The sequence below is a fragment of the Acromyrmex echinatior genome, chromosome 12 (genome assembly GCF_024713525.1).
Source record: "Acromyrmex echinatior isolate Ae372 chromosome 12, ASM2471352v2, whole genome shotgun sequence".
In the NCBI taxonomy this organism is placed as follows: Eukaryota; Metazoa; Arthropoda; class Insecta; order Hymenoptera; family Formicidae; genus Acromyrmex; species Acromyrmex echinatior.
In genome coordinates, this window is record NC_141863.1 from 7220551 (window position 1) to 7246822 (window position 26272).

General features: G+C 35.4%; 1 protein-coding gene across 12 annotated transcripts in view; it reads left to right on the plus strand.

Moving 5' to 3' along the window:
• Positions 1 to 708: 708 nt before the first annotated feature.
• The window catches only part of Fas1 (fasciclin 1 Fas1 domain-containing), a 380082-nt gene continuing 354518 nt past the window's right edge, over positions 709 to 26272 (plus strand). For all 12 annotated transcript variants that reach the window (XR_015547032.1, XR_015547034.1, XR_015547036.1 and 9 more), the window contains exon 1: positions 709 to 1277. Coding sequence is in view for 8 of the 12 variants with exons in the window: in XM_087412180.1 (XP_087268306.1) it covers positions 1176 to 1277 (102 nt within the window). In the remaining 4 variants the exon portion in view is untranslated. The remainder of the gene's footprint in view (positions 1278 to 26272) is intronic.

Below are 26272 nucleotides of genomic sequence, written 5' to 3' on the forward strand. Positions count from 1 at the left end.
CTGAACATTTTGCTAATTTGTTTGCTCGAGGGAATAACCACTTAATGTAATCGTGGAACAGAATCCTCGAAATCATTACAAAATTCATGTAATCCCTACGTATAATCCGATAATTACGCAAGAAATCATTATATAATATTAAATAAAATCATATATTTTACCAAATGAGACTTCATAAAAAATGAAAAAAATTATTTGTAATTATATGAAATCAAATAAAATCATGTAGTTTGTGGGACACACAATATTTCAGCTAGTGGTCACTCCCTCAGCATTTCCAAAGAGAGTTTATTAAAATGAACTCCATTTAAAATAGTTAACTGAGCGAGATATTTGCATTTTTGAAAAACAAATTATTTTTTTAAAACGAAGCTATTTACGTTTCTATTCTTGTTAAAGAGAGACCATATCTGTTTTCGACACGCGCCATCGTCACGTACGCCAAATGTACGCCCATTACCGAACGCAACCTGTTTGATATTCAATTTCCGTTCGGAATTTTATCTCCACGAAAATCGGAGCAGTTGTATCAGGTCGAATTAAAGTGTCATGATCCACGAGCGCGGCGCGATCGCGGAATAGGAAAAGGCGGGTGACGTCACGTGCGTTCCCTCGGCGGTCGCACGCGCGGGAGGGGTATACCACTGGAGGGGGTAACTCGGCTGCGGGCAGGCCATGCCGAAGACTCGTTCCGACGCGGGTGGTGGGGTGTAAGAGGGGTCCAGGCATGGAGAGGGCGCAGTACCGCGCTATCCTCCGTATCGTTGACACGTCGAGCGGAAAGAGTGTGGCGCGCAAGAAAGAGATCGAGGGAAAGAAAAATAAAGAGAGAGAGAGAGAGAGAGAGAGAGAGACGATCGCGCGATCTCGCGCTCGCAATCGACACTCCGTGTAATTATCGTGCGCGAATAAATTAATCTTCAGTTCGATTACGGTGTCCGTCCGTGGAGAACTTCCGGTCCGCGAACGTTTTGAAGCGGCCTCGTGAAACGCGGATAATTAGTGGCGCGGTTGACTCCTCGTTGACTTCTCTATATTTTCGATGATCCATCGGTGATCGATCATACGACGATAGATCATCCGAAGGATCATCCGCGTGGTGAACGTTGATCCGCGAGTGATTTTTGGTGAAATTATCTCGTGTGCCTATCCCGAGGGAGCAGCTACGAGGGACGATGCTGGCATTTCTGTTCGCCGCGGCGCTCGCCGTCGCGAAAATCCACGCTAGTCAGGTGACCATGGACGCCAAGATACGTGACGACTCCGACTTGTCCCAGGTAAAGTGTCTCACACCGGTTGTGCGTCCTTCCTAGACGTCGCGTCGATTGAATCGACGCGTCAATCGACGCGATGCGATGCGATGCGATGCGACGCGACGACGTCACGTCGCGAATATGCGCTACGAATTGCGTGTCCTTGAACCGTCACGCAGGAACGACCGCGCGCGCGAGAGTTGCGTTTAAATGAACGAACGTGCACAATAATACCGAGTGCGGCCCGACGGGAAATTTCAATGCAGCGAACGCTCGTTGCAACCATACGATGATTGTGAAACGTGCTCCATGGTATCATGAAATACAACCGATTGCCTGTCGTTAAGAATCCTGCAGCAAAGTGTGTAATGCGTGACTTGTGTGTTATTTAATTTTCCGTGTAAAAGTGAAAAAATTAATAAACGTCGAAAAAATCCAATGTAGATATTGGTGCACAATTTGAATTTATTACAGGTAGTAATTGTAATGCGTCTTAAATTTAAATTCAACGCACCAATATTTTTGCTTCGTTGGTTCTTTTTGACGTTTTTTTAATCTTTTTACTATTAGATTTACTCTTAGAGCCGTCATATTTGTACGTTTTATTTACTTTTTTCGTGTAAAAGTAACATATACTGCACAGAAAGAACGATTTTATTTAAATATCTAAAAATTGAGGATGCTTGTTTTATATTTATCGCGCTGGAAAGGTTTTGTAATCTTTTGAGAGAAGAGAAGAAAGAGAATATTCTCTCGTCATAAAGAATAAAAAATTAAAAGCTCATGGCTATTAAGATTATTGTGATTATTTGTGCATTGTTATTCTTCTTAAAGTTGCAGTCACTGTAAATGTTTGACTAAATAATCTTTACACGGAAAGAACAATTTTGCTCAAGTATTTAAAAATTTAAGTAGATACAGATCTGAAAATAATTTTATTGTATGCCATCAAAATAATTAGAGAGAAAATTCAAACATGATAAGCAATGCTGCAAAAAATTTTGACATTGTTCCAATCAGATTGTTTTATTTTTTTAATTTCTTTTTTTATGTAAAAATATACTAAAAAAATATTTAGATACAAAGCTAAATTTATAATCTCAAATTATACCCAATTTGAATTATTTTTATTTTTAATTATTTTTAAGTCGCCACTCTGTTTCTAATATATTGTTAATAAAACAATATATGAATTCAAATTTAAGAATATTTTGAGTTAAATTGTTTAATTCAAATCAAAGATATTATTAAATTTGAGAAAGAGAGAGAAAGAGAGGAAGAGAAACTCAAATTTAATTCATTATTTTCTAACAAATACTTAATATAGATGTTATTTACTTCGAAACCATAGAATGGATCGATTTTTACTTCGATACACATCAAGTTGTTATTAAAAATAACAAAATATTTGACTCAAGAGACTGTCATTGTCTCATTGATATCTAACAATGTACTTCAACAAAACCGTTTCTTTCGTGCATATAAAAATAGATTTACATAATTAAATATGTTAATTAAATAATATAGTTCTTTTTATATGGAAAATTAAATTACACACATAAAATTATTACGCATTTTGATTTGCAGTATTGAGAGGATCGTTTACGATAACTAATTATAAGTCTTCTTGATTTTCCCACTTGGCGTTTTTGCTTTTTTTTCACGCTACGTACTATTTCTGTCGCAAATGTAATACTAAAAATGCGACGAAAGCAAAAAGTTTTTGCGTGAGTCATTGAATTAAACTAACAATGTGATCGACGTTTAATACAATGGCGTTGATGATTTTTCTAGCGAGATAAAAAGCGTTCATAAATGTTACTGTCAAAATCGTCGGGAATGTCAGGTATGGTGATATATTTTTTCGACATTCTCTCTGCATATATCAAATTTTAATTTTAACGATGAATAAAATAACGATGCGAATACAATAAGTCTTTAAAAAAGGATAAAAGTTTAAAAAGACCGAATAAGTTATTTTACTACTGAAATAGCATGGGAAGATGAAATCCGTATATATCTGAATTCGTTTATCGCTATTTTTTTTATATTCTTGCAACTTATATGTTATAAATATTTTCAAAATTTTACGCCAACTTTATTATTAGAACTGTCGCTTGCACAATTTTTTAGAGAGCTGTAAAAAAATCGATTATGTTTTCGAGTGACACTCGTGTCATACGTCACGTCGCTCGATTTTTTTTCAGCATCAGATTCATGGTTCGACATGATCGGTGGACCTGCCCACTCAGCGATACTTGTTCACTTCAACGTCATTTAAACCTTCCATATCTAACATGAAGTCAGCGATGATTGCAAATCCAATTTTTTTTGTATCAAAGTGGCTAAATCTGTTTGTTTCGCCAATTTTCCATGTTTGTCTCTTATTTATATATATTTGATTTTATTCATTAATCAATGCAAATTTATTATTCATTAATTAATTCATTAATTATGTCGAGTATTATTGTAATAGTAAATTGAGAAAATTCAGTAACAGTTTAAATTGAGTAATAATAAATTAAAAACACGGTCTCCAAGGGATAAACAGTTAACCAAAATTGTATATACCAATGTTTATTAATGCCTAGTAATGCCCAAGTAATACTCAAATTTTATGCCCATTAATGCCCTAGTAATGCATAATTAATTATTATAATACACAATTCTCCAAGTCCAGTAATGCCCAGTAATGCCCCAAATTTGTACACCGTAATGCCCTCAGCGGTTTGTCTCATTTTGACACGGATGATTTGAGAAAAGGAAAATGAAAGTCGGAAAAGATTCATAATATTTTCCACTGGAGAAATTAATGCAATTAGTGGCGCGCACTGAATGCAATTGAATTGTAAATTGACATATTCACATATTTTTCGGTATTAATAAATAATTTAATTTAACCCTTTTAATTCTTCATTATATTTTTCATTGTCAGGAGAACTTCATAATCTTAGAAAGAATAAGTTATTTGTTAACTGAAAATATGTAAGCCGATTTACACTTAATTGCATCAGTGTTAAATTTGTATTAGGTGTTGGAATTAATTCGTAGCGTTTTACAAGTGATGGGAAGTACTTTCATTAATGTATTTTTTAATGCTCATGTGAAATAAATAACATTCTTTCATTAAAAAACGCTACGAATTAATTCCAACACCTAATATTTTCAGTCGAAAATGCTATCAGAGTATTGAAAACACGGAAGGATGAAGAAATAAACTCAACTCATCTTGATAAGAACTCATCTCATCTTGGACAATTTCGTACTCTCGCGGACAATCGAAAGTTTGAGAATATACCGAATGGAGTTTCGTGTTTTCTTCCTGTGCGTTCGAAATTTCGGAACGATTTGCGTGGGTGGTCGGTGCATGGCATCTCGCCCAGGTGGTAAACCGATCGCCGAGTTCAACGATGTATGCAGTCGTGAGAACTTTTCTAGGTGGTAACGGGAGGGAAGGGAGGGCAGAAAAGTTCGTAAATCGGGTGTGCGAGGTGTTTCTAACTCGGCTGAATAATGTATGAAACCGGCGGTTATTTACTTCATTAATTTCTTCCACGTGGCCGTAATTAAATTGCGCGAACGGAAAGTTGCGAAACGGCGCCTAACTCTCATTAGCCTACATTTTTTTTCTATACCTATCCGGAATTCATGGCGATCGCAAAGTCGCGCGTTGCCATTCGTCGAACTTCTCTTATGAACTGATAAACTTTCGCACAACAAGAATGGCAATATCACGATCTTTTGATCCGGTATTTTGAATTTCGATTATCGGTGTTGTAAACACGCGTAAAAATTTCATGCGCGACACGTCTGGGCACTTAATAAATTGCGGATAATAGAGCGAGTAAAAGCGAATTACCGGAGCGAATGTCGGCGTTGCTGCACTGCGCATTTTTTTACAGTGTCATTAATTAACACGGTAATCCAATATCGTCGTGTAAATTTAGCCGTAAACGTCGTGACAGTGCGGAAAGCCGTTACGATTTAACGATCCACGCAAAATAAGAACGAACGCATTGTCCTTGTTTCATTCTCTCGTAATTCGATTGTAAACGCGAGCTGCGGACAAACAGCTTCCACTGCTGCCGCGGATTTATCTCTATGAATCATCGTGATGTGAATCATTAGAATGAACTATTGTATTTAGAAACTATTATTTATATAGAGGCTTATTTTTCCTCATGTAGAATGAAAAGTGTAGAAGAGGAAATGAGTTATTTTGTCGAAACGAAATTAATTTAATGTTAACTCTAATCGGTATTCAGTTCGAAATTTCCTTAACTGGAATTCTTTAGATTAATATTAACTAATGTTAATAATTTTTAATAATTCTTGTTTAAAGTTAACGTAATTAAATGATTTCTTCTTCCACTTAGAAGATCAAAATCCAAGGATTGTGACTTAAAATTATGTGAGGTTGTTAAATCATTTGTTGTAAACAATTTTCCACAACGTAATTGAAGATGTTTGAGTTTACTGGACTGATTAGAGTTAAAAAATTTTATATGCATTGCTCTCACGATACGCGGTTTCAGCTGAATAACCTTTTTAGAAGGTTGTAAAAATATACATTGTGGAGTTACTTTGCACGTGGTATATCTATCCACATGCTGGCTCTTTCTCATTACTTACTTCGCCCCCGCTTAGGCGAGGGAACCATACAATCCGATGCGACGTCTGCGTCATGAAGTACTCTCACACGCGTGGGACATATGCACGCACACGCGTGCATGTACCGTGAATGCGTCATGGCAGAAGCGGCAGCATGGCTTCTCTCTTTCCGGTCAATGACGTGATTTCAGTTAGATAGAGCTTTGAACTTTTTTTATCTACCAGCACAGTCCCTAAGCGGTTCCCAGAATTTTTAGTCGTTTTCTGTCTAGTCGCAGGCAAATCTTAATCATCTTTTGTCCTCGAGTCTAATCAGCATGTTTTAGTCGATTAAACCACTCGGCGAAGCGTGCAGAAATATTTTCAGTTACTTTAAGTAGGTAAGTTGAATCACCATAGTACTTCAGTATACTTTTCTTTAAAATCTTGGGAAAGGAAAATTAAAAACTTGCCTAGAGGTCCAGAAGAAAAGTTCAACATTTTTAAATACCTCTATCTGTAAGAGTAACTAATATAAATTTTACTATAACATAATATACTTACTAATATACTTACTAATAAAAAAAATATAACTAAAATAAATTTTTTTTTTAATATTCTGAGCATGCCATTTATCAACTCATCTTTAAACAGTTCAAACTATTTATTCACAATACTTAAAATTGTCACTGATAAGTATAATATAGTAGATGTAATGGATATTAGTAATATAGTAGACATTACATGAAAATGGATCGAGGATTTTTAGTATTAAAAAATAAGGTAAAATAAGAAAAAGGTAAAATAAATCAATAAAATTGAATCTGCGTAGTAATTTGTATCCAAATATTTCAATGTGTAACAAATTTAATAATTGGATAAATTGTTAGCAAACAAATAATTTAATCTTTGTATTATTTATTTGCTAATGATATAAGTTATTATTATTCATTATTATTAATTATTAAATTTGTTACACGTTAAATGATTTGTGTATAAATTACCGCGTAAATTTTCAATATCCCTTTTTTTTTTAATATTAAATTCTCGAAATATTATATTTCTAAGTTAGCAATTTAATACATCAAAAGCATAAAAATTGCATTCGATTCCTTAGATTTTAGAATTCCTTAGAATAATTTACAATAATAGTATTATTGGGTATTGGACATCTATTCTTAATATCTTAATTCTAAAACATCAACGATCTACAGTTCTTTTTTGACTTGCACTGGATTCAACTCTGAAGAATTGCGAATTAAGGCCGCAGCACAGATTTTTGCACGTATGTCAATATTAGCAAATATCATACGTAACATAATTATTGAATGTAGTCAATATTTAGCGAATGTGTGCAAAATTGGCGTATATATTGGCCATATCGTCTGGAGGCGCCTTATTCCTTAATGCATAGTGCATAACATAATCAATCAATCGAAACTTTTCTTTTCCGTAAAATGAGAGGAAAGGAAGAATTCTGACAGCCTTTTCGAGTACAGTGTGGGTTTTAACTTGATCTAGATCGGACCGATGACATCATGCTTTACTTTGATTGGACGAAGTCATGATACTTTCGGGTCAAACATGAGTTAACCTGGATCGGGTACAAACCCATTGCACTCGAAAACGCTATGATTCAACTATGCACTATGCTCTATGTGTTATGCAGAAATCTGTACTGCGACTTTTAGCCTCACGAGACGAGTCGGTCGGATCAGCATTTTTCATTATGTCAACCGACGCGATGCGCTGAATCACGACGGCCGGTGCGTAGGAGGAAATTCCGTTCTATTAAAAGATCGTGTCGACCATGGGTGTGGGTCATAATCCACAGGTTAAGAGCTCTTGAGTGTGATACCTACGAGCGTGCGATCTGTATTTATATCTACCGCGCCAGCAACACCTGCTGCCGTCGGCGTCGTCGCGTTGCACCGCACCGATATGAATGGAGCTGAACGGGACTTAGCGTGAATATTGCACGAAAAAAAGAGTGAAAGGGGCGAGCAAGGCTGCGGCTTGCCATGCGGAAGAAACTGAGCGTGAGAGCCGGTGGCGCCGAGAAACGACGTCACTCCTTCGCCTTTTGCCGCTGAATGACGCGATTTCGTTTAACGAAGACTCACTGAGATTATTATCGGTGCGTAAATGTTGTTATCAATGGCTTCGATCGGCTCGTATTCCACTCAATTATACTCGCCGCGTCGCATGTAGCGTGTTGCCGATAGCTTATGTTACCTGTATATTCTACATTCAAAAGAATATTCTCAATGAGGGATATCAAGTACAAGATTCAGGATTATTAATATACATTACGTAATATCTCTGTATTAGGAAATATACATGTATATATTTTCTGACAATACCGACGAAAGATGTGATTGTTCTTATTCTAAAGATATATTTTAAACATAATCCTTTAAAAGTAAAAAGTTAATAAAAATAAGTAAAAGCATAAAAACTTCATGAAAATAATGATATAAAAAGAACTTTTTAAATTGATAATTTAGAAAATTCGATTTTTTTAACGAAAAGTAGTTCAGACTTTTTATCTGGAATATTTTCAATGGGGGATATTAAATATAATTCAGGCTGTCAATATACATTACGTCAATTACGTAATATTACTGTGAGGAATATACAGTGTGTGTATATTTTCTGACAGTACTGACGAAAGACAGGATTACTCTTTCTAAAAATTTCAAACATAGTAATTAATTTTAATTTATATTAATAAAAATTAATTAATAAAAATAATAAAAATAATTGATATGAAAATATTTATATATACAGAATTTCCTAAAAAATTAAATTGCTAATTTAGATTTTTCAAGGAAAATGGCACAGATTTTTTGTGGAATACAGTATATTATTAGTGACTCGCAGATCGACTGATTTTATATCGCGCTTCCCTATGCATAGCTCTACGAAAAAATTGTTCACAGGGGACATTAGCTCGCTCGCACAGACTTTCCGATGTCAGCATTGAATGAAAGCTGGCACTCGTCCCGTCGACGACATTACAATAATGCGTTTCTTGCTTCTCTCTCCCTGGCGTGGCGACGGGGCGAACGATTCCGCCCGGCAACTTGTTGCTGCGACAAAAATCGCCCGGACGGTTCTCGCCGGGAGGTTAGTTTTAGTTCCAATCGATTCGACAAACTATTCCCAAACACGGAGATATCGAGGCCCATTTTCGCAGACTTTATTTAGTCGGTCAATCGACCGGCCGACTTTTTTTTACGAGCGTAGACATATGATTGGCGCGTTTGGCGCCGAAGTAAAATTTTACGATTCGCCGATCAATTCAGTGTCATAATACTTTATATCCATAATCCAGTACGCTCGCCATCCTCTCGGTTACGCCAATAAACTTTTCGAAAGCGGAAGTCGATCGTATGCTTACAAATGGTTGACAGTAATTCGAGCAAATTGCTGTGGAAAATCGACGTCCGGCGTCTTCTCTCCGTTAAATCGATAATATAGTGACAATAATATAATGTCAGTTCTCTTCTTTTATTATTAGCATGCTGCAGCTCGTAAATCTGAGGAATATTTCGTTGATATATGGGAGAATCTTTTCAAAAAAGAAGAGAATTTAATCAAAAGTTTACAAAAATGGAAGGCATCTCCAGCGAGAACTCCGTAATTCGCGACGTAGTGAGAATAAGAGTCCGAGCACAAAAATTGTCGTAATACTTACTTAGAGACTTACGTCTCTACATTACTTGCGTCTACAATTTAGTCTAAGTAAGTATTACGACAATTTTTGTACTTAGACCTTAAAGGAACGGAAAAGAGAAATAACGGGTTCATATTGCCTTTTCCTTTGCTATTTAGCTTCTGTGATCACGTAATCGCTGCTGCTTCGTTCTGGGAATCATCGGAAATCGACGCGCCGCGCGAATATGTACCTTCATCACGGTCGAACGAAGGTTGCAAATAACCGGTTTCATTCTTCCTTCGCCAAGGAGGGCAGATCCGAGAATTAAGAGAGTACCATCGTCGACCATTTCCAATTTCAGCGAGCCGATGAACCGATGAACCAAGAAACGGTAGCTAATAGAAACTGTGCAGCGCTTCAGAGAGAGAGAGTAGATTCGTTCGTGAAAATATTTACGGATAATCTTTGCTCGTCATAGTTGCTTGACAAATACTTGGCTCGGCGAGTTGCTTCCTCACAAAAAGCACCGCATTTGTGGGTACAGAGATATATAAGTAATAAGGGCAAGAGTTCATTTTTCCATATAATTTGCGTTCGATCCTTTCTTTCAACGAGACGCTTCTCTGAACTTTCATTATGTAATCCTACGAACAAATTCTTGTTCGTTTATCCATTCCAGGTTTACATTACGTTTGTATTAGCGTTTCACTAATTATTAATAATCCCACTTGGAAATAGATAAATTTTCATGAGGTAAAATGATCATCTTTTTGAGAAAAGTCTACGCATATTTCATTTTCGATTTTTTAGAGTTTGACAGTTTTATCTTCTTATTTCCATTAAAGCGGAATCTAGCTAAGACACACTGCGAGAAAAAAAATGGCAATCTGTAATTTAACTATATAATTTAATCAATTGCGTATTATTAATAATAGTCACACACATTGTTTGAAAATCTCTTTAGTTTTTTCTTAAATAAATAAATAATAATACATGAATAGAAAAAAATAATTATATTCATTATAATTGCAATTGCATTTACTAAATAAAAATGTTCATTTTATTCATCGTTTATATCTTGATGTTTTACTATATTATAATAATATTTAATATTGTTATAATTTGTAATATAATTTTTTCATGTTTGAGAGAACATGTATAATTATTGTTACTAACATTACAGCAGTAATAACCATCAAAATGGAGCTTCAAGCTATAATTACTTTACCATGTAATTACAGTCACAAATACCAAACACTTTTCTCTCGGTGCGGGATCTTTCTCACGGATATAATCGTATCTAGGTCTTCGCGATCGGATAGGTGGGACGTAGTAATATGTATCGATCTAAGTCTATTGAAGGTCGTGGTGATAGCTCGATTGGGTTGTGTTTGCGGACACTAGCCACCGATAGCCTGTTGGCCTTAGCAAGCAGCGGTATATAGGATCCAATTACGCTTGATGCAAATCTGTATTCGCGACCAGCATGACTTCAGATAACCTCGAAAACAGTTCTGCATGACACACCAATAGAACCGGTAGTTTGCTATACAATTGTTGCACGTACGCGCGCTCGCAGCCGGTAAGCCGAATAAATTATGCACAGGACGGCATTTAAAAATATTACGCAGGAGCGTCGGAAAATTCTGAAACGTGGAATATTTAGCTTGAATATACGTTCAGAATCTGCTGTTCTTAAAAAGAGGAGAAAAGGCAAGAAAGATACATTTTGCTCTTTATAATCATTGAATTATTCTTTTATTATTCTTTTCTAGATAAAAATATTAAATTTGGGTATAACAATGTATTAATTTCTTAATTATTGATTTAATTGTTAATACAATTACAATAATATTTAATATTTGATATTTGATATTTGATGTTTAATAATTTAATAATATTGATAATTTACTATGTATATGTTACGATATACGATGCGTAAATGATTATATTTTTACATATAAATATTTCCATCGCATTTCGAGCAGTCTAGTCGTGTCTCTCTTACATAAAAAAAAGTCAGGCAGTAACTGCGCACGGCAGATACGTGAACGATCAATTCTCATTAACGGGCGAAATTAATCCGCGGTGGTGTATATATCGCAAGAGCAAGACAGCTTCGAGTCGGGCCAACGTAGTAGGCCGCATTGTATCGAATTCAATTACACGACGGTGCAGGTTTCTTGTCGCCTTTCAGGCAACTAAGCGTGTCCCTAGATAATCGCGAAAACAGCTCGCATGACACGACGATCTATGCCATTCTATGCGGACGATAGATTATTACCAACTATATCCGCAGTTTCGGCACTGCCGCCCACGCATCATGTCCTGATTTCTGTGATGTATCGCATTCAATTATGCACGATGCAGGTTTCCGTTGCGCACGGATTATGTTGAAAGTGCGATTAGGTCGATAACTTAGCCATTCGATGCGTCCAGTTCAATGCGAATGGATCGCTAATTAGGATCATTAATTATGATCAAAAATTTTTTTGTCGTTTGTGCAACTTTTAGATTTATGATAGTTAACATTTTCTCTGATTTTTTAAATATTTTTTCACAGTTTTGGAGCTGGAGTATTTCAAAATTTAACTTTAGATATATACACAGAAAATAATTTTGTTGGACTATCAAAATAATTATGTAGGACACTCAAACTGATTGCTATCAGATGTTAAAATTTTTTGCAACATTGCTTATCATGCTTGAATTTCCTATATATTATATAATTATTTTGATGATGCAACACATTTTCAGATCTGTATCTACCTAAATTTTTTAATATTTCAGCAAAATCGTTCTTTCCGTGTTGATTTTTATTTCTTGATTTGAAAACCATGAAATTTTGCCTAAACATAACATTGAATTAATAAATAAAAGAATACCATGAATCTTTTGGAGCCAAACTCGAGATTTATTAATTAATAAATTGTATTAAGATGAATTATACGCGTGATAAATTAACATCGCTCAATAAGATCTCGAGTTGGCTCCAAAAGGTTTATATTATTCTTTTATTTATATAATAAAATCTTTTATTTATGATTTATATCATGTGAGTCTATCTATTATTAAATTAGTTGAATTAATACGCATTTATTTAATTTTATTTTTTTTAAGTTTCTATATCACGCGGCACATGTGTTAGTTGAACAATAAATCACAGATTGTCTGAAAATGTCTCAAACATCCCTAACTTTTCCTCTCCGAGGACTGTCGTTCCCATGTACGTCTATATAGCCACTGGCTCGGCGTGGAAATTCATCGTGGTCGCTAACTATCTCAAACTACCGCTACTTTCAACGTGGCAGCCTAACTATCTTAAACTGCCAATGCGTCTGACCGCTCTGTGCACCATCGGGCGGGGTTCTGTGCCGGAAAGGACGACGTGTCCTTTGGCCTTTGGCGATCGTCGAAAATTGGCCAGATATCTCAGGAATTTTGGCGGCTTAGGTTCTATTCTCGTTGGAAACTAAGACAATATGAGACGGTCTTCGAGTGCGAAAGGATATACACGTGGAAACTTGGTTACCATAACGCTTTCAACTCGAATCGACGCCGACGAGGCACACTTCCGTACTTTGCACGATCGAATATCGCGCGTGCTTGTCGTGTCGGTTCACTGCTCAAAGCATAGCTCTCTGGCAACAGCTAGAGGCTATTCGTTTAGAATAATTTGCAGTGACAGTCTTAGCATCGCTCATATCGCGTTTAATGCGATTATCGTATCTATCCTATAGATAGGAAATAAATTAATTAATAACTTGAAGTGTTAAATTCGATGAAATTAGGTCGGGTCTACGCAAATAGAATAAAATATTTATATTTTATTAAAGATTTCTGGATGACGAAGTTGGAGAGAATAGTTGCAAATCACATGTGAATTGGAGAAAGAGAGGAACAAGACAGAGGGAATTTTGAAGTCACGATCGTCGCCGGCGTCTTTTCGCCGACGTGGCACAGTTCCGGTCTTTATGGGATTCTATATTTTCCTAGTATCACCCGTAGCTTTTTCTCCTCACTGCCCCTGGAGGCGTTTTACGCGACGTATTGTTCCGGTTTTCGAGAAATGGTGTGGCCCGCCCGCTATCATTCCAATCCCGTTGGTGGATTCTCGTCGAAACGCGGCTGCGTTTACGGCACTCTTATTCTTTCCTTCGCCTCTCTCTCTCTCTCTCTATCTTGCTCTCCCTCTCTTTCGTTTTTTCGCCTTTTCTACTCTGCGTCTTTCACAATTGCAGTCTTTCCAAATCGTAAATGTATCAAAATCTTAATGCAACGGAATGACTGTTCGAATGCTTTCACTGCTGCACTGTAGGATTTCCCAGACGATGCGATTTTCGTCGCCCACTTCCACTCTTGTCTATTATAATTACACTGAAAGAAAAAATTGGCTGCTGCAGCAAATTAGATGGTAAAATATAGCATAGCATTTTTAATTGGCTGCATAGCCAATTTTTGGTTGTGTTAGTCTATCCGCAATGTCAGTATAGGATTTCGATTGACTAACACAACAAAAAATTGAATGCTGGAGCTAATTAAAAATGTTGTGCCATATTTTACCATATAATTTGCTGCAGCAGCCAATCTTTCAGTGTAGGTCATCATATCTGAATCACAAGAAAAGAATACATACGCATACTTTTTCAAAAAAAAAAAGATTATGATCCGTAGATGAAAAGAGAGAATCTAATTTTTTTATGCGATAAGTATAAGCCTCTAGAATTTTTAGAGTGAATTATCACTCTGAAGAGTGAAAGCTGCTTCTATAAATAATCGCAAAACATAGTTCATAAAGATGTAAAATGAAAATCTGCGTTTTGCAAATAGCGACCTATATAGACAGAACTGTCGCGTTAATTTCTGCGACGACTGCGACCAACGATAAGACAGCAAAGAGTAGTAGGAATGAATTTTGTATTTGCTTATTTAGCAGAAAGTTACCTTTTTTTATAAATTTCTGTGATATGAAAATTATCAGATACATAATAAGTTTTTCTAACGTGATTTAAATTAAAATGTCAACGATACAATTTAAATCATTACGTGCGATTGGTTTATATCTGCGTGTATCTTGCGTGATATGTCATTCTGCGTTTGCAAACTACGTGATTTGCGAATTATGTAAAGGCAGCTTTATAAAAATTTTAAAGTGAGTCACTTTTTTCAAGATTGGCTCAATTTTCACTCTTTATAGTGAAATTCTACTTCAAAGGATTTAAAGAATAGGTATTTGATAAAATAAAATTTCTAGAATAACAGTTTTTATTGACAATTTTTAGTAATTTAATTTTATAAAATATAACAAACCTTATAGAAACAGTTCAATTTTGAAAGTTCAGTCATGTAAGTTTATTTTGTCATATTTTTTGCGGATAACTTCTAACGTTAACAATTTAAAATATTTTTTAACTCCTTTTGGGCGGTCGATTCAAAACAAAAAAATCTCTTTCTTTTTTAGATTTAGTAATTTGATGACCAAGATTAACTCGGATATCACCACCATAGTTTTTTGTATTTTATACGTTAATAGTATAAAATACTCGTATACGCTATCATCATGTAATTTTGTAATTAATAGTTTAAGTAAATTTCTTTATACTGAAAAGGACCTTGATTGTAGGTCGAAATATATACGTTTTAATATTCACTTTGAAAAAATGGTATAAAATACACACTAATAACCAGTGTTGGTATTATATTTATTATTTTTTAGATTTTTCTTTAGAGCCTATTGATTATCTTGTTTTTAATTTTATAAATATAAAATTTTAATTTATGACCAGAAGTTCGACGGCCTCAGAAAAGTACTATTAAAAGAATATGGCTGGTCGCGACGCTTTTATTTCGCGCGGAATGTCGACGTAGGCGTCGCTGCGTCGCGCGCCGTTTCTATACCTATTTCCAGCGAATCCAGAATGAAAAAAAAAAATGAAAAGTTTTACGACTCGAGAGAATAAACGAAAAGAATCTCGCATTACGAATCGACGGTCTTCTTGACGCGAAATAGGTCGAGATGGCCGGAAAAAATTGCGAATTGTTAATATAAAGTTCTACTAATACTATAAGAGAGAATTTCATAGTTTGGTCCAAGGAAAAACGTTTTCCCTGCCACGATGGGCTTCCCATGGGAAAGCGCGTTCTCCGATGCGCGTTATTGTTCGCGCGTACTGACGTCCACAGCGGGATGCGCATTGTTTCGTCTTATCACGAACCGCTTGTTAAAAATATCCGGTCGGGTTTAAGAGAAAGGGAGAACGAACCGAGAGAAAGAGAGAGAGAGAGAGAGAGAGAGAGAGAGAGAGAGAGAGAGAGAAAAAGAAGAAGAAGAGAGGTGGAGGAGAAAGACACGTTGCAGAACACTAAGTTCTACAGTGTTAGTTCACCTTCGCAAGAGTCATCGCGTTCGATTCCCTTCTTTGCCTGGGAGGCACACGAACGAGTAAACTGTCTAGCGAGCGCAAATCACGGGGATTTCCTTCGGAAAAATATTTGCTTTGGTTTTCGAACACGGTACTCGTACTCGTTACTGGCTTCGCAAGACGAGCGCGGTATATAAATTACGCTGGAACACGATGCACAAAAGTAGCAAAGAGAAGGAATCGCGGATGGAGAAACGCGGTTTGAACGGAGCCGGATTTGACCCTCCGGAGGAGCATCAAGAGTTCTGTCTTGTCTTTTTTTTAAATTAAGGTCTCGGAAGGATTCCCCTCGTTATATAGCAGAACGCCGTTTCGCTTGACAAGACGTTACGAACTGTTGGAAAGGGGTAGACCAAGCATCTTAAGACTAGAGAACGTAATCTAAAACGTCTGAAGATCGTGGAACACAAAAGGTCAAAGACCGGAAATATAAAAATCCACAGACTGCAGACGATCCGATAATTTAGAATACAAGAGAAGAAGACCGTATTCAGTCAAAGCTGGTCTTGATGCTTGATAATATTTTTGTATGAATTTTATAACAATTTTCAAACAAATTTCACTCTAATTATTTATCTTGAAACACAACTCTAATAACAACGTACATATAATAGTATCACAATTTAAATTAACAAGTAATTTAATATTATTGATGCTGATAAGCGTCTTTAAAATACTATGGAGAATTTATTGCGACAATTTAGGTTCGAAAAATACTCTAAAAGGTATAATAAAAAATATCCAAAGAGTATTTTTAAAAAATTCAAAATCAAACAGAACAAACTTCACTCTGATTATTTATCTTGAAACACAACTCTAATAACAACGTACATATAATAGTATCACAATTTAAATTGACAAGTAATTTAATATTGATGCTGATATCCAAAGAGTATTTTTAAAAAATTCAAAATTAATAAAAATTTAAAGTTTTTAATAGTTTCAAGAATCTAAAAACAAGTTTAAAAATCCAAAAATCGTTTTACAAATATTTTAATTCTGTGTGATAAATAAAGCTCGAGATTTTCATCGAGCTCGAGTGACGAAATGCTGGCCGTGATCTTGAGAGTTTGATCGACAAATCGCGTGCATCGTGATGCAATTCGGAGTTACATCCATTGCTTTCTTTTCCTCGAAAACGCGGGAAGATACCTATGTACGCAAAAATTATATACTCCCCGTCACGCATATCGAAGGTTTTATCGTGATTTTCATTGGATGCGGTCACGTGACGATGATCATCCTGATACTATATTCTAGAGTTATTCACGATTAGGCTTTTTAAATGTCAGTTATACGTGAAAAGTTGCGTTTCGATTTTACTCGAAATGAATTGAATTTCAATTATTCCTTTGAACATGAATTTCTGTAAAACACTATTTAAGGGGGGGGGGAGGAGGGGGAGGGGCAAGTAATTACAGTGATTTGTACATCTTTCCCGTGATTACACCGAGTGTATGTATAATTGATATGAGTAACGTGAGTAAAAACAAGTGGTGCATCATTATTTTGTTTTAATATCGATGCAAGCGTATCACGTTTTGAAATAATATTTACGAAATAATATCCGCGAAAATATTGTGTCATTTTCGCGATATTCCGCGTTTATTGTCGGAGAATATTGTTCGAAATAACATTGTCCATTGTCCATGCTTCGATGCTTACTCGTCTTTATTACTGTTACACTTCGCTGTTCGCTGCTTCAAATAAAAGCCGTCCGAGAAATTGTTAATAGCAACGAGGAATTAGAACAAAGTCTCGTTCTGACTTTCAAACGAAACCAGAGCCAGGCGCCATTAAGAATGCGACCGTTCGCGAAAATCGCTGTCCACAACTAACGGTAGGAGATTTTATGGTCGATGACTGTTTCTGGCGGACTTTTCTACCCACCGCATCGCTTAATGGTGCACTTCGTACGTTCGACTAATTATAGCACTTAAGCAATCCTCTGTCGACGAATGCCGCGGAACGGAGTCATCGTGAGAGAACGTAAAGGTCGCTCGTCGTATGCTCGGCATGCGAATAAGCGAAGAGGCAAGTACATACTTTTGCGGTCGCAAATTAGTCATAATTATCGCTAAATTAGATAAGAGTTTCCATTCAGTTTGTATCTATGACATAGATACTTTAATAATTTTAATTACTTTTAACAATTTCAATTATACTTTAGCTTTCCCACATGAAGTTGTAAGATTTTTAATTATGACATTTCTGAGATATGCACACGCTTGAATATGTTTGCATGTGTTAGAGCTTCTAATTTTTGCAATTCAAATATATCCCAGAATTTCTAAATAATTTAAATTTGAAAAATATTCAGACTTTAATTTATTACGTACATTTAATATTTCGCGAGAGAAGACATTCCGTGTACCGAATTTACTTTTGCTTTAAGGAGGAAATTTCTGCTGAAACGCATAGCAGAAATAATTTACGCAAACGTTGTCCGATTTCTCTTTGCACAATCGCATAAATCCTGAATTCGACGTCGGTGGATTTTCGACTATGCGGTTGCCAAGAGTTACATACGAGTGAATTTCACTCATAGTATACGTAACGTTATGAATTATGTGGAGAGGACAGCATTGAGTGGTAATTGAGGAGGTAATCATGTCTCATCCTCACTCATACTTCGATAATGCTTCACACAACGTCGTACAATGAAGCCCCTATGCATAGTTCACATTCGTTCCCGCCAATTAAACTTACGACGCGTAATTTTTCGTTCATGAGAGAAGACGTGAGAAATGCCGATATAATTGGAACGACGCCCGGAAATGATACAAGATGATTCTTCAATCTCTGAAGCGGAAAGGGCAATAAAAAATTCGTCAATGTGTAAAGGATTTATTCAACGAAAAAATATATAAGCTTTGTACATTTTAGGTACTGGAAAAAGTTCGCGCGGATTTAAAATTCAAACACTTTAAACTTTTTTGGAAGGTAATTTTATTGCTACGTCTGCACACTTTTTCGTGGATTTGACCACTATATTCACGCAGTTCATCATCTTCAATAACAGATGGACGTCCTGAATGTGGCTCTAACGATTCAATGCTTTCTTTAAATTCCTTAAACTATTTTTGTGCTGTTCTTTCGCTAACAGAATCTTCTCCACACACTGCGTTTTGCTGCATTCGCTGCTGTATTTCCAAGCTCATAGACCATGAGAGCACGAATTTTTAACTTTTTGCTATCCATCTTTAAATCGTCACATAAACAACGAAATATACTGTAAAAAATATAATGTTCATTTTAACTTAAAGACGTATAGTGGACTTTCTGAGACAGGCAAAAATATTAAAATTAACACAAAAATGTTAACTTTAATATTTGTTCGGAAAGTCCACTATACGTTTTTTAAGTTAAAATTAACATTTATTTTTTACAACGTAACAATTAAAAATTGTGCATCAGCGACATAAATATAAATTTCTATTGGTATCACCTTCATGCATTTTTAATTATACATTTGCGAATTACTGAAATTCGACTTCATTCATTGAATAAGGAAACTACATGAATCTTTACCTAATATAATTGACACAATAATGAAATGATATGCCATGAAGGATCAACTAAAAAGTAGGAAGGATTTTAATCAAGAGCACCTAGGCTGAGGGATACTTTTAGGCTGGATTGTTCCACCTTTCGATAAACTTCAGCTCATTATCTTACTTTCCTACTCTTACTTTTTTATTCTTTTGTTTATCTAGTAGACCACAAGTTTATCCAAAGATGGAACAACCGGCCTTTAATAATAAAAATTTAACATGCGACTTCAATATAACGATCGAAAACTGGCGATTATATCTTGTTATGAAGATTATATTTTGTTATCAAGACACCCGTTGTGTCGCACGCGATACGCAGCGAAATAGTGAGGGTGCGTGCGATAGGAAGTAATGATTTCTGAATTATTTAGTCTAGACTTAAGTATGCCATGATAGAGGGACGATCTATCCCGTGCCTGGTTCGGAGTGCATTTACCCGCATTGATCGAATCTGCATATAGGGCGTTGTAAAAATGGCGTGTACACCTAAAGACCGGCCATAGTTTTCGAACAATACGTATTTTATTTAATTCCCCGTGAATATCTGAAATACATTTCTTTTGAAACCTCACCAAACAGGGGTATTCACTTCAAACACCATAAAATATCGATGTCAGATTCGAATAACTGGCAAAGAATGGGCTGCAAACGAGCCGCGAAGTTGAATCTATTTCACGCGAGTTTCGCGTTAATTAAACGCATCGACCGCCGGCGCGGAACTCGTTACGAGACTTTCTCTCCTAAACTCCCCGCGGATAAGAAAAACGGATGGCGGCCTTTGTAGTCGTCGCTATTAAAGCGCCTATAATTCTTTCAGCGTACCAGGAGCTATGGGGGTGACTGAAAAGTCACGCGATCCATTTGCGTTTGTAACTCATCATGGCGATCGAATATCTTTTAAGTTGCGTTTAACAACTAATTTAAAAGCACATAGTTTGAGTAAATCACATTTAAAGCAGTATTTATAAAGTTTAACAGTTTAATAAGTTTGTACTTTATTATGAATTCATGTGGAGGAAAGTGGCGCAAAATTTCTCTCTCTCTCATGCGGTTATATTTATTATTAATGAAATAAACCAATAACCGTGTAAGTTTTTATGAAATTAATGCAGAGATCAAAGGTGTGGATTATTATAACATTATCGTATAACATAAGCCAATTTGGTATAACACAATATAGTACAAACATTTACTTTAATAATATTACGTAATATTACGCAATTTAACGTTTAATGAATTTACTTCTCTTTCTCTTTTCTTTTCGTTTTTCCAGCAACCGGTAAATATAATTGAAATATATTGTATATATACAGTTGCTGCTAAAAGTTTTCGGTCAACAAGTAATTTTTTTGCTCAGATAAACAATCTGTACAAATGTCTAATATATACAAGTACTTGATATTTTAGTAATTGAATTATATCGTGTCTTAAGTTGATTACAACAAGAATTTTATTAATTTAGAGTATAAACTGAAAAACAGATTAACAAAAATTATTGTAAAATTATAGATTGATCGGAAACTTTTGGCAGCCATTACATGTAAGAGCAATTCTTAAATAATTTCATATCTTCGATCGTCGCATTACAGCCAAACTTTTGCGTGTTCACAAAAGCGGCGCTTCTTTTCTCTTTATGGAGGACAATTGACCCGGATAAAGCGAAGTTAATTAAAGACTTTATCCGAGATAGTTGCACGAGGAAGGATATGAAGTTCTTCTCGTCTTCTGCACATGTAACGTAAAAGAAATGTGAAAGATGATTCATGATTATACGAAGCTACTTTTTTTCTTCTACTCGATTATTACATTAATTGTCAAAGAAGAATTACATTTTCCTTCATTTCTTAACTACCTTCTCTTCTTTCTTTCTTTTTTTTTTTTTTTTTTTTTTTTTTTATTAAATCTCCATCAAATTATAGAGATACAGATAAGGCGTTCTGACGGTACATTCGAAATTTGCGAGGAAGTGCGTAAAGGCGAACGATGCGCGTTATTGTTTTAATTAAAACAGTGACGATTGCAATAGGCAACCGGGTACGTTAACTGACAAAGGCGGGTACGCGCGCCCATCGACCGTTGTGCAATATCAAATTTTCGTAGCACAAAGCGTGCGGCGGCGATTAAAAAAAGAAAGAGAGACGGGGAGAAAAAAAACGGGACCTCGGGGAAATTTTGCAACCTCGCCGGTGATCGATACAGTAGAATTTCGATGGTATGGAAAAAACAGCTGTCGAGAAATACCGGTTCGACGTCGTCCTCTCGAATGTCGGAGGACGTGGGGAGGGACATCGTATATTTTTTTGCTAGATCGCGGAAAAAAAAATACACATTAAATCCAATCTCGCGCCGTGCGGTATCAGATATCACGCCGAAAGCTACGCGTACCTCTTTTTTATGAGAAATGCCACGCTCGATAGCGATAGTACGACCGATAGCGTTCGTTTTACGTAAAACCACGAAGTATCGAATATTAAAGCGCAAAAAAAGCTAGTCGCAATCGAAGCCGGAGGCTGTAAAAGTACGATGGTTAGGTAAACAGATTCAGTTAGGGATTTTCGATAGGCAAAGTCGATAGGAAACAACACCGACATAACTGCATTCGTGTGCAATTGAATTTTATGAGAAATAGGTATAAGGTACTTTCACCTAAAAGTTATACCGTTCCATTATACCGTTTCATGAGTCACGCACTTTGTATCGATCATACTCTCATTAGGGAAAATTTTATTCACCACGAGATACTTTTTTATACATATGCATCGTTTTTCTGACTTCAGATATTTTACGATAATTAAAATCCTGATTAATTCCTAGAATGCTATATAGAGGTAATACAGTATAACTGTATCGATACGTAATCGATATGTAATCGATATGTAAATACTATAAGAAAAAAATTTACTAATAATTAATGTAACACATATATTTCACATTTTTAATTACAAAATATTTATAATGTAGACTTTTATAAAAGCAAATATCTGATTGTTATCTTGGAAAGGAAAAATATGCGCACTATTAATTTTGAAATGATATGGAGTATGTAGTTGAAAATTTTCTCTCTCTCTCTCTCTCTCTCTCTCTCTCTATATATATATATATATATATATATATATATATATGTATATATAATATACACAATAATAACACAAATTGCTTAAAAATCGAAATCATTTATCACGCTGTCAATTATAACAGTGACTCAAAGGATCCTGATAACAAACAGAACTTTTAAAAACTTTACTCAAGCTTTAGCGTGACAGATTAGACCTCTTAAAGACACAGCTTTAGCGTTCAATAACTTCGTTCACTTGTACGTAAAATTTACGTATCGGTAGCATTCAAATTTATACTGACTACAATTTAAATTACATTCTTTTCATTTTTGTATCCTTAATGTCACTTGTGATACATCCATGATTTACATACAATTTGTCATTTCCATTACGCTGTGTATCTTTTTAATGTAAATATAAGGAAATAGAAATTAGATACCTAGGCGGTTTTTTATAAGCGGATGCATCTTTGATTAATGTTTAAGCGCAAAAATAATTTCGTTTACTTATCAAGCAAGCGCGACTCCTGCAGAATTACTGGCGATCTACTGTACGACCGTGGAATACATTTCCATAGTAAATGGCGGCACGCTTCTGCCCATGATGCACGTTTCCGCGGTATTCTTTTTCTCCGCCCAGTCGCGACGCAGCATTAATTTTCCGACGTATTATAACGGAATGTTGATTCACGGCGATGCGTATCGTCTCAACGGCGTCTATATCGTGCATGATTGTCATTAATCATTAGGTAGGCGCGCCAGCGTTTGTGAATGCATTCGTGGCACGATCGTGGCGAGCTTTTACTACTGAACTGTAAGTAATCTGTTTGAAATTTCAATCCAACCGTAAATCACTGATTATTATTGTTGTAATATGATTGTAATAATTTTTGATGTAAAAAAAATGTGTATTTATATCAAGCTCGCTCGACTGCTACAAGTGAATCTCAAATGATTGAATGGATTTTAGATTGTATTTTTTTTAAAAATTCATTTATGAATTGAAGTTGAAATAAATATGGGGATTTCCTGCACCTAAGGATTTAAAAAGGGAAAGACATGACATTCTGAGAATTTCCGGTTCACGCCCAACTTTTGTTATATGCGATAGTTCAGTCGTTACCGTGAGAATCGCGGGCGTGAAGTTTCTTCGCGAATTTTTCTCATGTAACAATCATGTAACAATGCCGTACTTGGCATCGATCACCCGTCTCGCGTTCGATGCACAGATTCGAACAAAAGCAAAGCTCGAAAAACCTCGTATAAGTTTGGATTGCCATAAATAATGCTCGGAAAAGTAATTCGGTATGGAGGATTGTAAATAATGGCTGGCGCCGGAATGAGCCACAATTTATAGCCCGATATATTTGTTTCCTCCGCCCTCTTCTCCGTTAACCCTTGATCACTGTCACGCGACATATTGTCATGTGAGACACCATGGAGACTAGGGAGTGATCGATACGCGACATCCTGCGCCAAGAAAAATCCACGTGCGATCGCGTGCGTGCGCTCGACGTGTGCTAGAACGCTTGCGTTTCCCTTTGTGAAAAAAATCCACGATCTATATGTTAACTGCGGTAGATTTTCTTGACGTAATATTAACGGACTCGTCGCGATTGAATTGAATCAACTTTATAATTTCGTGTGTTGCAATAATCAACCAGAGCAATATTTTAACGTTGCCTGAAAAATCGGAAAATCAATTACGAAGGAGAAGTTAAATTGAGAGGAATTTAAATTTAGACCAGAGATACTAAATTTTTATACAATATTGATACAAAAGTTCGTAGCGCTATGAATTTCAAAATTCAAGCAGCTGTAAAAATGAATATTGTGAAAATGTTCGTTAAAAATGAACAGAATGTAATTTAAGAAAAGGATTTTAAATATTTACTTTTGAAAGGTCGCCATGTCTTTTGAGTTTTTGTGAGTTTTATTTTTACATATAAAAAAACTACGAGTTGGATAAAAATTTGCGAAAAATTGAGATTTTTCTAACGAAAGCTTAAAGTTTTCTCTATACAAAATTTTTTTAAAAATATTCCTAAGATTTCTTGATTGAGTTATCACAGGTTAAATAAAAGGAGCATTTTGAATTTGATTGTAACTCCGTTAAAAATCAGCGTATCGCAAATAAAATGTAGATTCTCAAGAAACTTTGCTCTAATTAATGTACGGCACAATTGCCAAATTTTTGAAAAAATATTTTTTAAAATCATGTAGACATGATATAAATAGCACTATGAACTTTTGTTTAGACTTAATAGTTCATTTATATATAAATATTTTTTAACGTATAAAATAAATCTTTATTAAGATACATCAAAATTAAGAATTAATTTGCTCAAAAAATATTTAATTAAAATGATGTATAACAAGATGTGATATTTGTATTGCAAAACAGAGAGAAAGAAGATAATATTTTTCATTATTCGAACAAATGAAATATTCACGCTCAAAAATAATGAGATTTAACGGTATAAAAAAAAGCTATATCGTTATAATACCTTCAGAAAATGAGACATAAAAATGCGTAGTAGAATAAGTGAAGCATATGCACGCTTTGCACGGATCATACTCATTAATGTAAACTCATTAACCCTCTAGTCATTAACCTCTTCCAAAACGGGGGCCAGGGCAACAACCTCAACAAGTTTAATAAAAAAAAACGGTACATGCAACTCCGCGGCGCACGGAATTTACCACGCTGTTCTCGTAGAACATATTGAAGAATGCTCGTAAAGAGATCAAATAAAAATTAGCGTATATGTACATCTGCTATGATATAATTCTTCAGTAATGCATTGAAAGCAAAATATTGTTGTGTTTTTCTTTATATATATGTGTATATATATATATAGATATATATATGTGTGTGTGTGTGTGTGTGTATGTATGTATATAAAGAAAAAATATATTTTATATATAGATATATATATATATTTATATATATGCAAATATATTTTATATATATATACATATACACACACACACACACACACACACACATATATATATAAATCAGAGGTAGAGAGATATTGATAACTCAAGCCGCATCGTGCACGATGGAATTATTAAGTGTACTTGTGCGAATGCGATTGAGGGACTTTTTCATTTTTCCACCCGTTAAGTGCCCCAAAGTGCTATTATTTGTCACGACCAACGTGCGCGGAAATATCGCGCTGTGGAGTGCCGTATACCACAATGAAATACGGTACGATTCGCGTTATTCTGACAAAGAGACACGACTATTCGGATTAATCGTACCGAAAGGATAATGGACGACGCGATCACTTTTCTATATATATAAAACGATTGGACGCGTTCACAATGAGAGACGGGAATAAACGGTGTTCGAAGGAAATTATCAGGGTGATACAAAGAGTCCACCGGAGGAGAAAAGCCAGCAATTAAGTAAGCCAGCTTCCGCAAGCAGAGTTGAGTGAGTTTCGGCATTTTGGGATTAAACTGAATTCCCGATTGTCCATTACGTTGATCATTTAACAAGCCAAGCTGGCCAATCACCGATACCAGTGATTCTGTTAAATGGACTTAAATGAGTGGAGACAAGCTGCTCTTTTGGTATCGATTTGAAAATTGCAACAGTTTGATGGTGCATTTTTCGATTCGAATGTATTTAAGAATCTAGACGGTTTGTTGGATATATTTGATAATAAATATAACATTAAATATTACATATAAATAATGTAACATTATTATAACCGTCTCTTTTGTTT